The sequence below is a fragment of the Pyrus communis genome, chromosome 7 (assembly GCF_963583255.1).
Source record: "Pyrus communis chromosome 7, drPyrComm1.1, whole genome shotgun sequence".
Classification (NCBI taxonomy): domain Eukaryota; kingdom Viridiplantae; phylum Streptophyta; class Magnoliopsida; order Rosales; family Rosaceae; genus Pyrus; species Pyrus communis.
The window spans coordinates 25229460-25242811 of NC_084809.1; the positions used below are offsets into that span (position 1 = coordinate 25229460).

The 13352-nt window shown below is 41.6% G+C and overlaps 1 protein-coding gene across 1 annotated transcript; it reads right to left on the bottom strand.

Annotated features, from left to right (window-relative positions):
- Positions 1 to 5452: 5452 nt before the first annotated feature.
- LOC137740729 (uncharacterized) lies at positions 5453 to 6521 on the bottom strand. Its single transcript, XM_068480548.1, has 2 exons — positions 6387 to 6521; positions 5453 to 5806 (listed from the first exon to the last, which is right to left on the bottom strand). The coding sequence occupies exons 1-2, from the start codon at positions 6519 to 6521 to the stop codon at positions 5453 to 5455; spliced, it is 489 nt and encodes a 162-aa protein (XP_068336649.1).
- Between the last annotated feature and the right edge of the window lie 6831 nt (positions 6522 to 13352).

Genomic DNA, 13352 nt, shown 5'->3' on the forward strand with positions numbered 1-13352 from the left:
TGATTAAATGTGAGCTAGTGAATGGTGACTATGATGAAGTATGCCCGAGGGTAAGGATTGCTTAAATCTATGTGAGTGGTGATCTTTGACATGTTATGTTTCATTGGAAATCCCTGAGGTAAACGTTGGAAGGTTTAGATTATATGTTTTGTTTCTTTTGTTTGTTTGTTTTGCTCGAGGACTAGCAAAAGCTAAGTGTGGGGGAATTTGATAGGAGCATATTTAGGCGACTTAGCTAGCTTATTCTTGTGCATTTGTGTTATTATTTCTTAGTTAATGTTGTATTTCAACTCATTTTCGTGTGTTTGTAGGTCCAAAGGTTTAAGGTACCAAGAAAGTGCATTTTGGTGCATTTTGGAGCAGTTTTGGGCACTAAATGGATAGCACATGTATGGGCCAAGATGGATGGACGAATTTGGAGTTCAAAAGGCTAGGAATCTGATAAGAAGAGGAAGAAATTAAAGTCAAGACAAAGAGGATAAGGAATCAGCTCAAAAGAGGAAACATTATCCAAAACCTTATCTAACCTTATCCAACCTTATCCTATCTTATCCTAACCTAATCTTGTTCCACCTTAATCCTAGCTGCAAGTGGACCTAAAAACCTAATTTCTAGAAGCCTTATCTGACCCTAAAAGGGTGCTACACCCTTCCCCCTTTTATTTCTTCTAGAAAACCCAAAATCAGCCACAAAACACTTAGTTTCTAGAAGGCCCAATTTGGACGAATTTCCTAAACCTTTTTCCTTTTTTATTCTGATTTGTTAGGCCTTAATCCTTCTGGATTTGGGTATACAAATCCTTTTATGAAACTAATTGGGCCAAACCCTCTCCTAAGTGGATTTAACTTGGTTGTGTCGAACCCTAGGGCCCTAATCCATAAAATCTGCTAATTGTAACCCTAATCTAATTAACCCTAGTACTATATAAACATAAAATCAGCCAAAATTTCGTACCACCCCTTATGCTATACAGAAAACACCTTGCCGCAACACCCTAGCCTCCATTCTTCATCCTCCATCCACTCCATACACCTCCATACACAACCTGCCACACCCTACCACCATAATCAGCCATTATTCATCCTTCTAAACAAGAATACACCATCCAAAACCCCCAAATCCACCACACACACCTTGTGTCACAGCAAGGAGGAGGAAGAGGAGTCTAGCCGTGCATGCCATTCATCCTGGAATTGCTGAAACGTTTAGGTGTAATCTTTCTTATGATTTCAATGTTTAAATTCAATAATCTTTGTTGTGCAAGCATGAGGAACTAATCCCCTTTTGGCTAGGGGGAATTTTGAAACCATGGCTATATTTGCATGATGATTTGATTACTTTCAGTTGTGATTTCATGATGGTGAATTCAATTTACTTATCTGTTTTAATTAAAACTTGTTTATGCATATAAATTGAGAGTGCACACTTGATTTGCATGCATAAATCTGATGCTAGGGTATAAGCAAACTTCACCTAATCGGTGGGAACTTATATTCATGAGTAGTTAAGATTGTTGGTCACAATTATGTTAAGTAAATTCTTGGCATAAGTATTATGCACTTTCATAGTTACGAATGCCTCGTCAACACCTATGATTTCCATAGAACCTAATGATCTTTGATTGTTTTTCTATTATGCGCTTTCATATAGAGAACTTTTAAGGAATAATTTGATTGCAATGAGCTAATTCCATTCAATTCAATAACCTAAGGGAAATCTGAGAGTTAATTTAAGCGTACCTAATTAACTTGGGGTGTTGAGGTTCATAATTCATTGAATAAGCAACTGGGGATTGTGTTGTATGCAAGTATGCCATGTGTGGAGAAAAACCTCCTAGCCGTCTCACCATCCACTTAATTCTATCAAATTCGTCCAAATTTGCCTAGTTTAATTTCTTGTTTTGTTTTGTTTATTTTCGTCCAAAACCAAATCCCCATTTGTTTTAGAGTGTCTAGATAGTTAGAATATGTTTTAGATTGTGTTTTCAAGTGTTTTGAGTCAAGTTAGAACCAATTTTCGTCCACTTTTGTGTTTAGAGTCAAATATGCCTAGTTTGTGTTTTTAGGCAGTTTTGAGTGTTTCTAGCTTATTTTGAGTCTTGTGAACTTGTTTTGAGTTTTTTTTAGTTGAGTTAAGTGTTTAAAGGTTAGTTTTATTTATTTGAGTTAGTTTAAAGTGTTTAGCAATCCCTCCTAATCCCCGATGCAAGAACGATCCCTATTTATTTATATGCTACAATTGTCAAAAGAGGGTTAATTTATGTGTTAAGTTAATTTTCGCATCATATGACTGGTTAAAGTGGGAATCGACTAAACCCCAAGGAGCCTGACCCTCGACCCTCGCGACCTGGGCTGCTTAGGTCACCCGAATGGAGCTACACTTTGGTGATAAGTGGAAGACCCTCGGCATCTTCGACGCTATCAAGCTTTCAACTTGTGAAATCAACATAGACCGAGAGCTTTTGATAGCCGTTTTGAGCTTTTAATGTTTGGCCACCAATACAATGGTTATTCCCTTTGGCCCCATCGGTCTAATTGTGCTGGATATCATAGCCATACTTGGCACTTCTCCTTCTGGTCTCCCAATTGATACCGCTCTTTCTTGGTATGAATTTGACCTGGATCTGAAAGCAGTTTCGACGAGCGTGCCGTCGAAGTTTTGACAAAGAAAGATCATGAGTCGTTGAAAGGAGATGTGCATAAACTACAAAAAAACCTTCTTCAACTACAACACCTTAATCAACCACTTCGTTGGTTCAGAGGGGGAAACTCTCAAGAAAGGAGAGCACGAGGCCTTTTTATTCTATTGGTACAATAAATTCATTTTTTGTACCAAGTCAAATATGTGGTTGGTCGAGCATATGCTAGTGGCCGAAGCTCTGGCCAGCAGCCATGTCCTGGCCCTCAGCCCAACCATCCTTGCCAACCTCATTCAGTGCTTAATCGAGGCCTACGTTGGGAAGATCAATCTCCACCAAATGGCCCATTCTAGATCTTTCAACTCTGGCTGCAGGTCTACTTTTCCATGATGAGGCCAGAAATCCCAAGTTTTAACTCTTCTGAAACGATGGATCTTTAGCTGGCCTTGCGCCCCATTCCTACTCACTCGGTCGAAGACATCTTCAAGTATTTCTTCGGCCTTGAAGATTTACCAGACAACAAATTTTTGATTTGTCGTTGCCAAAAATATCCGTCTTCAATTAAACTCCCCACATCGGCATGGAAGGAAACAGAGGAAGCCAACATTTGATAGTTCTGGGGTTGTTTACCTTAGCTTGTGACCTTTCCTTTGGTTGCGATGCTCGACGAGCTAGCTGGGAAGTTTACCATCCCAACTTTGTGGCTTGTCAGTTGGGCTTCCTTCAGGGCTATCCTGTGCCACTCCTTACCTCTCGCTCACTTTTGAGTCGAGAATGCTTTTCTAACTCCTCGAAGAGGGAATGCAAATAAGCTGAGCGAGAATTTCATGAGCGATGCACTAAATTCCGCCTTCGACTGAACACTTTAGAAACCCATTGTACCAACAACCTGGCCGATTGGTGGGATGCTTACATTGAGGATTTCTTTGGTGCTTCGGCTGAGGAAATTTCAAATAAGCTTTTTGGTGAGCGACCAAATAAGATTCTTGCTCCAAAATCCAAAGAGGTGGCTCAAGGTATATATCTTTTATTTCTTTGTTCACCTATTCAAACTCTATTTTGTCTCAGGCTTAGATTTTCCAGGTGGTTGTGCAATAAAACGAGCCGATGTGGTTGTGATGGTCATAGATAAGAAGAAACTTGCCCTTCCTCCAAAGAAGGCAATGATTATCGCGGCTTCCTTAGCCAAAAAGACAACCACTCCAACTCCAGTGGTGGCCACTGCTGCACCGATTGTACCTAGCAAACGACCTCGCTTGGAGGCCTGGACGACTGGTGACGTTGCCGAGCCCTAAAAATTTGTCAAGAAAAGGGCAAAGAAGGAAGAACGGGAGATTCATGTTATTTTAAGTCAGACCACATGAGCAACCACTCATAGTATCCCTCTCCCTTCTCTTATTATCCATGTCTTAGCGAATGGACCGCAAAACCCTTCGACCCCAACCATGGGCCAGGTGACCAAGGTTCGACCTACCTTGTAAGTCACTGTTGAAGTTGAACCAGTCGTCACCCCAATGGTCGAGGAACTTGCGACCTCGAAGCTGACTGTTGACCTTGTTGATGTTGGCCCAGCTGCTGCTACTCTGCAGAAGGCGGCAACCACGACCGAGAGAAATCCTTCCCCCAATCCAAAGAAGAATCCAGTGATCGTCCTGGAAGAAGAGGTATGACAATTTCCTTTAATAATGTTCTCCTTTCATTTTGATTGAATCTCCCAACTAACGAACAATCCTCTTTCATAACCAGGAGAACGAGAGCTTCGACGTGTTGAACCATTTGCCACAAATCCCTTGCCTTTTGGACAAAGGTAAAGATGTCGTATCCCTTCCGAGTGATCTCCAACTGGCGGTCGAGGTGGCTGGCTAAGTTGACACCTAAGCGGCCGAAGTAGCTCCGGGACATGTGACACCTTTTGTTGAACTAGAACCAGAACCTCAGAATCTTTCCTCAAAAGGTCTCTTCAACATTTGTAAGACATCAACATTTTCTTTTATTAATTTCTTGCCTTAGAACTCTAAACCAACAAAAACATTAAATGTCAGGTGCTCAATCGTTCATTTCAGCCGACGACCTACTAAAGAACGAGAGTGTTGTTCATCTGCCAACTGCCCTGCAAAGATCTCTACAATATTTCACTATTTTCGAGAAGGCTCTTTGGACAGAAGACGACCTCAAGACTGCAATGGTCGCTCTTGAAGCTATCCAATCAGAGCTCGAGGTAATAAAGGCAAAGAATGAGAGAATGGCCGACCTTGACCGTCAAATCGTCGAACTTCATCGTCAAAGGTTGGCCATGGCTTCTGAGCTTGAAAAGGATTTTCAGTAGAACAAACCTCGACTGGCAGAGCAAGCGGCTGACGCGAAATGGATATAACAGTTAAATGCTGACAAAACAACACGACAAGTCGACGATGAGCGAAGTGAAGTGGCTAAAACTAAAAGCCACTCTTGAAGCTTTTATTCCTTCAACTTTTTAGGATTTTTTGTGTGCCGGCTTGTAAGCCAGTCCATTTTTTTTTTTTTTTTATAATTTTGCATGTACGTCCTTTGAAAATTAATGAAATCAATCCTTTATTCTTGAATATCCTAAGTGATCAGATAATATTTCTTTAAGAATTTCCCATTGATCGGTAATTTATGAATTAAACCAGTTCGATCCTTGAGGTGGTATGCCCCATTGCCGAGGACTTTGTGGACGATGAATGGGCATTCCCGATTCAGCGACCATTTCCTGAATCTGGGATCCTTAATCCCTACTAGTAACACGGTTTGCCACACTAACCCACCTTCACCGAACGTCTTTTGCCCAACTCATCAATTGTAAGCTTGTTTGGCAATCTTTTTCTGTGCCACTAGTAAGTTATAGGCATCAAGCCAAGCTTCCTCCAAATCCTCCAACTCTTGCCTCATGGCCTGACTATACTTGGCACTGAACAAATTGCTTTGTTCAATAACTCGTAACGAGTTTATGCTTAGCTCGACTAGTAGCATAACGTTGTGTCCATAAGTTAACACATATGGTGTCGTCCCTGTTGCTGATCGGAATGAAGTTTGATATGCCCATAATGCCTCATTTAACTTCAATTGCCACATACCAGACTTTTCTTTTATAATTTTCTCAAGGATACCAATTAGAACTTTATTACTTGCTTCGGTCTGTCTATTTGCCTATGTGTAATACAGCGTGGACTGTTCGAGCTGATTTTTCAAACTTACTGTGTATTCTTTAAACCTGTCGACCGTAAAAATCATGTCGTTGTCTTCTATAATTGTTTCTGGTACGTCACGTGATGATGTTTTCTTCAACAAAATTGCAAACTCAGCGTATGATTTTGCTTCGACCCACTTGGTGAAGTAGTCGGTCGCTACAAGTATCCATGCATGCTTTACCGATCAGGAAGAGTGTAATCTTGCCGATTACATCCATGGCCCATCCTCTGAACGGCCATGACTTCGTAACCGAGTGAAGTAATTTTGCCGGAACCCTCTGTATGAGCTCATGGATTTGACATTGTGCATAACCTTGCATGTATTCAATGCAATCTTTTAACATACTCGACCAAAAATAACCATGTCAGCGAAGTAACCAACGTGTTTTGCGTTTGGATTGATGAGCCCCGCATATTCCTTCATGTGCCTCTGTAATAACTTTAGCGACCTCATCTTGGCTGAGGCACAATAACAACAGACCGTCTTCACCTTTTCAATATAGTTCATTATGGTACATTATGTAATTTTTGGTGTGTACCCTTGTCTTGTGATCATGTTTGCCACTAGGATTATCAACATACTGCATGATTAATCTTTTCCAGTCCTCTGGTAATGTCTCGACCATGTAGATATCCATAGGATCCTCACGTTCCAACAACGAAGGTAGGGACATAACTCGTGTACGGATTATGTGGTCATGTTGGAGAACTTATTGATTAACCAAGGCTGGGTGTAGATGTCGCACCACTGGTACAACCTGGCTCAGTTTGCCCCTAGAAGTTGTGCTCCGGAGGCTATTTGAGCCAACTCGTCTGCGTCAGTACTTCAAACTCGTGAAATGTGCTTGAACGTAATGCTTGCAAATGATACGGCTAAATAACTGACAACCATATGATAGGGCGCCAGAGTACAACTCATGCAACAAAAAGTCCCATTGAATTAGTTAATGACAAGTTATGAATCGCCAATAACGAGAACGCAAACTGCCTTCAAGTTGTGAAGGACATTAAAGCTGATGACGATGGCCTCATATTTGGCTTGATTATTTGTATAGTCAAAATCCAACTTGAGAGAAAAATACCATTGGTAGTGATCAAGGGACTAGATGATGATTACAACGCTGGCCAAGGTCGAGGTACTAGAGCTGTCAAAATACATCATCCAATAATTATCACGTGTTTTCACCATGTCAATTTCGACGTCGTTGCCCCTAAAACCGTATGAAGAAGGATGTTGAGCTAAGAAATCGGCCAACGCCTATCCTTTAATGGCTTTTGGGGGCACATATTGCAAACGAAATTCCAACAACGCCATTATCCATTTCCCAATTCAGCCTTTTACTATCGGTCGAGTGAGCATATAACAAATAACATCTATCTAGGCGATGACTTAAGCAACAGAACGGAGCATGTAATGCCTGAGTTTAGATGCAGCAAAGAACAAAACCAAATAGAATATCTCGATGGCTGAGAAATTTATCTTAGCTAGGTTAAGATTCCGGCTAAGATAAAAAATGGCTTGCTCCCACCCAGTGTTGTTGTCTTGCGCAAGAAGTCAGCCAATGAATTCCTTGATAGCCAAGATATACAACTTACGAGGTTTACTACGCCGAGGTGGCACAAGGACATATGGGGTGGTGAGGGAGACCTTGATTTGTGTGAAAGGGTCCTGATGTTCTTCGCGCCATTTGAATTTATCAGAATTCTTAAGCTTCAAAAGCGTGGAAAAAACCTTCATTTTTCCCTTTGAATTGGAAATGAAACGGCGGAGGAAATTGATCTTGTCGAGTAAGGATTGTAAATTGTTTCTTGGTTGTCAGGAGTGGGGTTCGAGCTTTAATCTCATCTACCTCGATGCCACGATGATGTACAAGGAAACCCAAGAAGTTGCCTGCCGATACACCAAAGGCACATTTGGCAGGGTTCATTTTAAGATTATGTTGGCACATACGAAGGAAAGTTTGCCCAAGATCATCTAAATGTGTTCGGCGATGCTTCGATTTGACCATAACATCATCGATATATACCTCAACGATTGTACTAATCAGGTCATGAAAAATGGTATTCATAGTGCGTTGATATGTGGCACCGACGTTCTTAAGTCCAAAAGGCATGACGACCCATTCGTAGGTCCCGAGTGCCCAAGGGCAATGAAAAGCAGTTTTGTGGACATTGACCTCAGCAATGAAAATCTGGTTATAACCAGCATGGCCGTCCATGAAAGATAACATCTTGTGGCTTTCTGCAACGTCGATTAGCAAGTCTGAAATTGGCATTATATATTCGTCTTTAGGGGTTACCAAGTTCAAATTATGAAAATCAATGCAAATACGTAGAGCACCACTTTTCTTTAAAACTGGGACAATATTCGCCAACCATTTGACGTATCGAGCTGTTCGAATAAAATTGATTTTTAAAAGTCGAACGAGTTCATCTTTTATGCCGAGCTGAACTTCGATCGAGAATCATCGGGGAGGGGGGTTGGCAGAAAGAGTTGCAACCAACCTTAATGTGTAATTCGTGCTCAACGAGTGTTCAATCCAGGCCAAGCATCTCATGGTAACTCAAAGCAAAACAGTCTTTAAATTCTTCGAGCAGTTTACAAAGCTCAACTTTTGAGGGTCCTTGATCGTTCCAACATTTATTTCATCTAATGGACCTTTGACTTGGGGTCGACTATCTTCGAGCTCAACTAGGGCAGCTTAGACTTTAACAAGTGACTAGGCTGTTGTCTCATTCAACGAGGAACTCTACTAAGTTCACGCCAAAATTTGGTTGCTTGGAAATAATATACCAATGGGCCACTAGGCGTTCTATGATAGATGAAACCGTGGGTCAGTGTCTATCCTGTTTGGTATCAGACATCAGAATCTTCAATTAGGTTAGCCAACCCGAGTCTTGTCGAATCCTGCTGAACAGTCTCGGCGCCAACCTCAATAGCTTTCTGAACTGAGATCTGAGTCGGCCGCCCTTCTTCATTGAAATCTTGCAGGGTGATGTAGCCGACGTGATCGTCGTAATAGTGAGCTTGAATTATATTAGCTTTAAATGGCTGATTGTCGGTCAGATAAACTATAGCTGATTAGCCGTCCCAGAAGATGAGGACTTGATATAATGATGAGGGGATCCAACTAGTTTGGTGGATCCAGTCACAACCGAGCAATGCATTATACTCGGTCTTTGAATCAACAATAAAAATGCGATCATGTGATTTTAACCTGCAATATTCACCTCTAAAGAAAGCACTCTCTTAGTTTGAGATTTGTCGCTGACAAAGCTGCTCATGGTTACCCTTGATGGAATGAGTTCGTCTTTGAAGCGATGTAATGCTTTCATGATAGAAACGGGCATGATGTTGACCATTGCTCCACAGTTGACAAAATTTTTGGAGATCGGGTATCCTTCAATATGGGTCGTGACGTACAACGGTTTCAAGTGATGAAGATTAACGGATGAAGAATGGGGAAACAGTTCGGCGAGAGATGCTTTAAGTTTATCCTCTTTGCTTATTTACTCAATTTCTTCGGTAGCAAAATCAACTTGCGTGGCCTCCTCGGCAATCACATCATTGTCCAGGGAATTTGGTTGGCCTAAATTCTGCGAGTAAGACATGGACCATGCTAATTTCTATGTTGTCAAGAACTGAAAGGCCCATCAGGTCGTGATCTTTGTCCTCTGGATTTTTGGGCGAGATATCTTGCTAATGGGCATTACTCGCTTGACCATCTTCAGCAACATGTCTGTCAGAGCTGTTTAGTTTTGAATTTTGACCATTGGCTCTTTCAACGTTGGGACTGGATCTTGCGCTTGTAAAGCCTTATGAGTCCACTCTTGATATGTGATGCGGACATCTTTTATGTCCAGGTAAACATTGAAATGTGCCACACGCTCTTTTTCATTGGTTATAAAGCCGAAGAAGGAAACGACTGAGAAAACTTCAAAATGGTACCATAGATAGTGGAGAACCTCGAGAGAGAAAGGAAGATCGACAACATCAATATCAATACATGGATCCACCTCAAAGGTGAGAACTTGGGCCTCGCGTATATGTTGGAACCTAGCCTTCATTCCTAGATTCGCGATCTTTTAGATGATCTGTTCGGTATCGGGGTAAGTTAATGCCAGATCAAGAGACTCTTTTCATGCTTTTGGCAGGCCATACAAGTCATTAGCCGAATGCTTCTTGTGAAACTCCCGCATGTATTCCGAAGCTTCACCAAACAAAGGCGTGTGGCAATTTCGTTTGACTTTAATTAATGGCTCTTGTGAAGGTGGAGGAAGTTTGCTTTCGGCTTCATTTTGGAAGTGCTTGAGGCAAGCTTTCATCTCCCTAGGGTGAAGAAGGAGTTTGATCCAGTTATTAGATTCTTCAATTGTGGTTTCAAAATCATGATTGATTGCTTTCTTTCCTTGAAGCAACTCGGCCATACTTGTCGGAGGTTGTTGATAAAGTAGCTTGAAGGTTTGCAGGTTCATGTTTGAACTTGAGCTGCCAGAGTTACGCGCATAACAATCTTCATTGTAAAATGGTGCGTCAAAATTACGTTGTCGTCTGATTGAAGATGACTTGTTATTCTGCGTTGGGATGAACTCGACTTTTCCTTGTCTCTTGTCCTTAGGTAGATGAGCATCTACCATGCTTACCGTCACCGAGGGGAAAGGATCCATGTCAACAGTTATTGGAGGTTTCTCGGGAAACTTAAGCTTGCCATTGTCAATCCTGCTCTGGATGGTGTCGTGTCGTATGCTTGTTTGAATTGTGGTACTTGTAATATGTGTTTTTTTTCAAATCTTCAGCCTTGGGGATGTTAGGCCCTGGTCGAAGCTTGACGATTTTTGCAAGTAGGAGTTGGTCGAAGATGGCGTCGACCTTGGAGATGTCGAAATTGTAGACCTTTGACATTTTGACGGTGGCTTCCACAGAGGTCGAACGGGTTTTGACATCTTTGGAATTAGGGTGACCCAACACTTTGCATACGTATGGTTTGTCAATTACTATCTCGGCTGCATCTATAGCTTTGCATAATCACCGTTGGGTTTTTGTAATTGTTCCTTGGGTTGGGGATTTCGAGATTTTCTCTTCTCGGAGCAAATAGTCATATTGCTCGACATGTTGAGCCAGTTTGTACATATCTTAGAAGTTTGCCCCCAAGAATTTCTTTTTGTACTCCACATCCAAGCCATTCAGGGCAAGCCTAACAAACTCAACTTTAGGGAAAGGTACTCGGCACCAGTTTCTGGCCAATTTAAACGTCGTAAGATATTCCATTGGTGACTCCTTGGATGATTGAGCCATCCTAGCCAAAGAAGAAACTGACATTTCCATCCCTAGTTGATAAAATTGCTCATGAAATTTCTCGACCAATTCCTCCCAGCTTTGGATGAAGTTGGGTGGGAGGTTGATATACCATGCAAACGCTGAGTCAGTTAATGAGAAATTAAACAGCTATACTTTATGAAATCATTGTTAACATCTCTACATTGAACAGTGAATCGAGCCACGTGTTCTAATAAGGACAAGGATGATTCTCCAGCGAAAAGGCAAAAGTCTAGAATCTTGAATCCCTTAGGATATTCGAACCTTTCTACAAAGGCTGGATATGGGTGAATGAATTTTGGGAACTTTGACCCCTTTTTTAAGGTAGAATCATTCTCTAGACTTGGACCATGTTAACAGGTGCCGCTTCTGTTCCTCGGTCAATTCTGATAGATCTGTTGCTTGGTTCGCCATTTTTTTTCTAAGTCAATCATTTTGGGGCGAGCAGATCCTGTCTTGGCCTGTATTGCTGGCAATGGATTATTCTTTAGAAGAAGAGGTTGCCTGAGTTGGTCAGTAGGTCCAACTTTGTGGATTTTATTAACCAGAACTTCGAGGAATCTGTTGTGCACAACACTATTATCACGCATCTCTTCAAGTACCCTTTTATTTCTTAGCTGAACATTTGGTCAAACTGTCATAATTGCTCTTTAAATCGTCGCATGAGAAAAAATCTAGATGGTGGAGCAGAGGCCTCATCACCATCATCGTCACAATCCTCCACGAGTTATTCAACAAAAACGTCTTTTGTCATTTTGATGGGGATTTCTGCATCACGAGTCTGATCGTCAAGATTAATTCCTTTTTCTCGACATGTTGTACTTGTGGCTTTAGGTGTTACGGCAGCAGGAGGATTCTGTGCCTATGACAATCCATCTTGTCCTCGGCTTTGAACTGTAGGTAGAAGATTAGTCATTGACTTACCCATAACTGTTTTCCTTTTCATTGACCATGTTTCAATGGTCATGAACTTCGTAGCCTTAGCACTGGATCTCATCAGGCGTGCCAAAATGTTGATCCTAAAAACTACCAAGCCTACGTGGCGCGCATGTCGAGTAACTAATAAACTAACTACGACTTTCGATTCTGTGCTGGTCATGCCAACTCGTCGGCCGAGCAAGGAACACATTTAGGCCTTCAGGTTCTAGAGGTTGAAGTTGAGCACGCTACTGACTTCTTGATCTCATGACTACGGCCGAACAAGGAACACATCTAGGCCTTCGGGTTCTAAAGGCTGAAGACAAAGCTGCTAGTTTCTTTGAAGTTCACAAATCGTCGGCACAGGGTTCGATCTCAGTAATTATATTCGTGAAAGTATAAATGCGCCGAACTGATATCAAACTATACAGACACAGATACTTGAAAGAGATAAATGTCTTGATTGTAAATGTGGTTCGGCCGTCGGAATGCTAAACTCTAAAATGTACTTGTAAATATCCAATCATAAAATAAAGCTTGGCTTTCAATGTGCCGAGCCTAATAACCTGGTAACACCTCACTTCGCTAAGACGGCTGATGAGATGACCTATACCACCAAGGACTCAGAAATCCTTGTCGACCGAGACTTGGATAATAACCAATCGGCCTCGAAGTAGTGATGCCTATCTAAATTGAAGGTGTTCCTCGATCGGCTGATTCTACGACTCTAATGTTGTCTATCCAAACTGAAGATGTTGCCGATTGCCTTCATAGTGCTGTCTATCCAAACTGAAGATGTTGCCGATTGCCTTCATAGTGCTGTCTATCCAAATTGAAGATGTGTTGGCGAGAAGAAAGGGGGAGAAGATAAAATCTCAAGGTTGTTGAAAAACTTTGCACAAGGCAATTTGTGTGTTGATTTGAAGGGCCTTTGAATGATGCACTCCCTTCTCTATTTATAGTAGTGAACCCCTCTCATGGCTGAACTAGAAATGTACTCGGATTAGAACTCCTCAACCCAATCTAATCAGGTTTCGGCCAAACCTAACCCCTATAAGACTTTGAACCAAGCTCCTTAACGAACCAGATTCATCATCTAATTCTAAGCATCTTCAGCTTTAAGACTCCTTATTGCACTAAGGTTCGAGTACCTTACCCTTTTCTAAACCAATCATTCTCGCAACAAGATTCAGCCGATCTTGACTGGATAGCCCATGACAAAATTCTAGATGAATGTTATTGGGCTGAGAACAACTCTAAGTTTGGCCCA

What these genes read in the sequence shown, in the direction of transcription:
- LOC137740729 (XM_068480548.1), bottom strand. Translation starts at nt 6,521, where the DNA reads ATGTCCCTACCTTCGTTGTTGGAACGTGAGGATCCTATGGATATCTAC. An exon ending in AACATGATCACAAGACAAGG is followed by an intron (nt 5,807 to 6,386) that starts GTACACACCAAA and finishes TATTACACATAG; the next exon opens with GCAAATAGACAGACCGAAGC.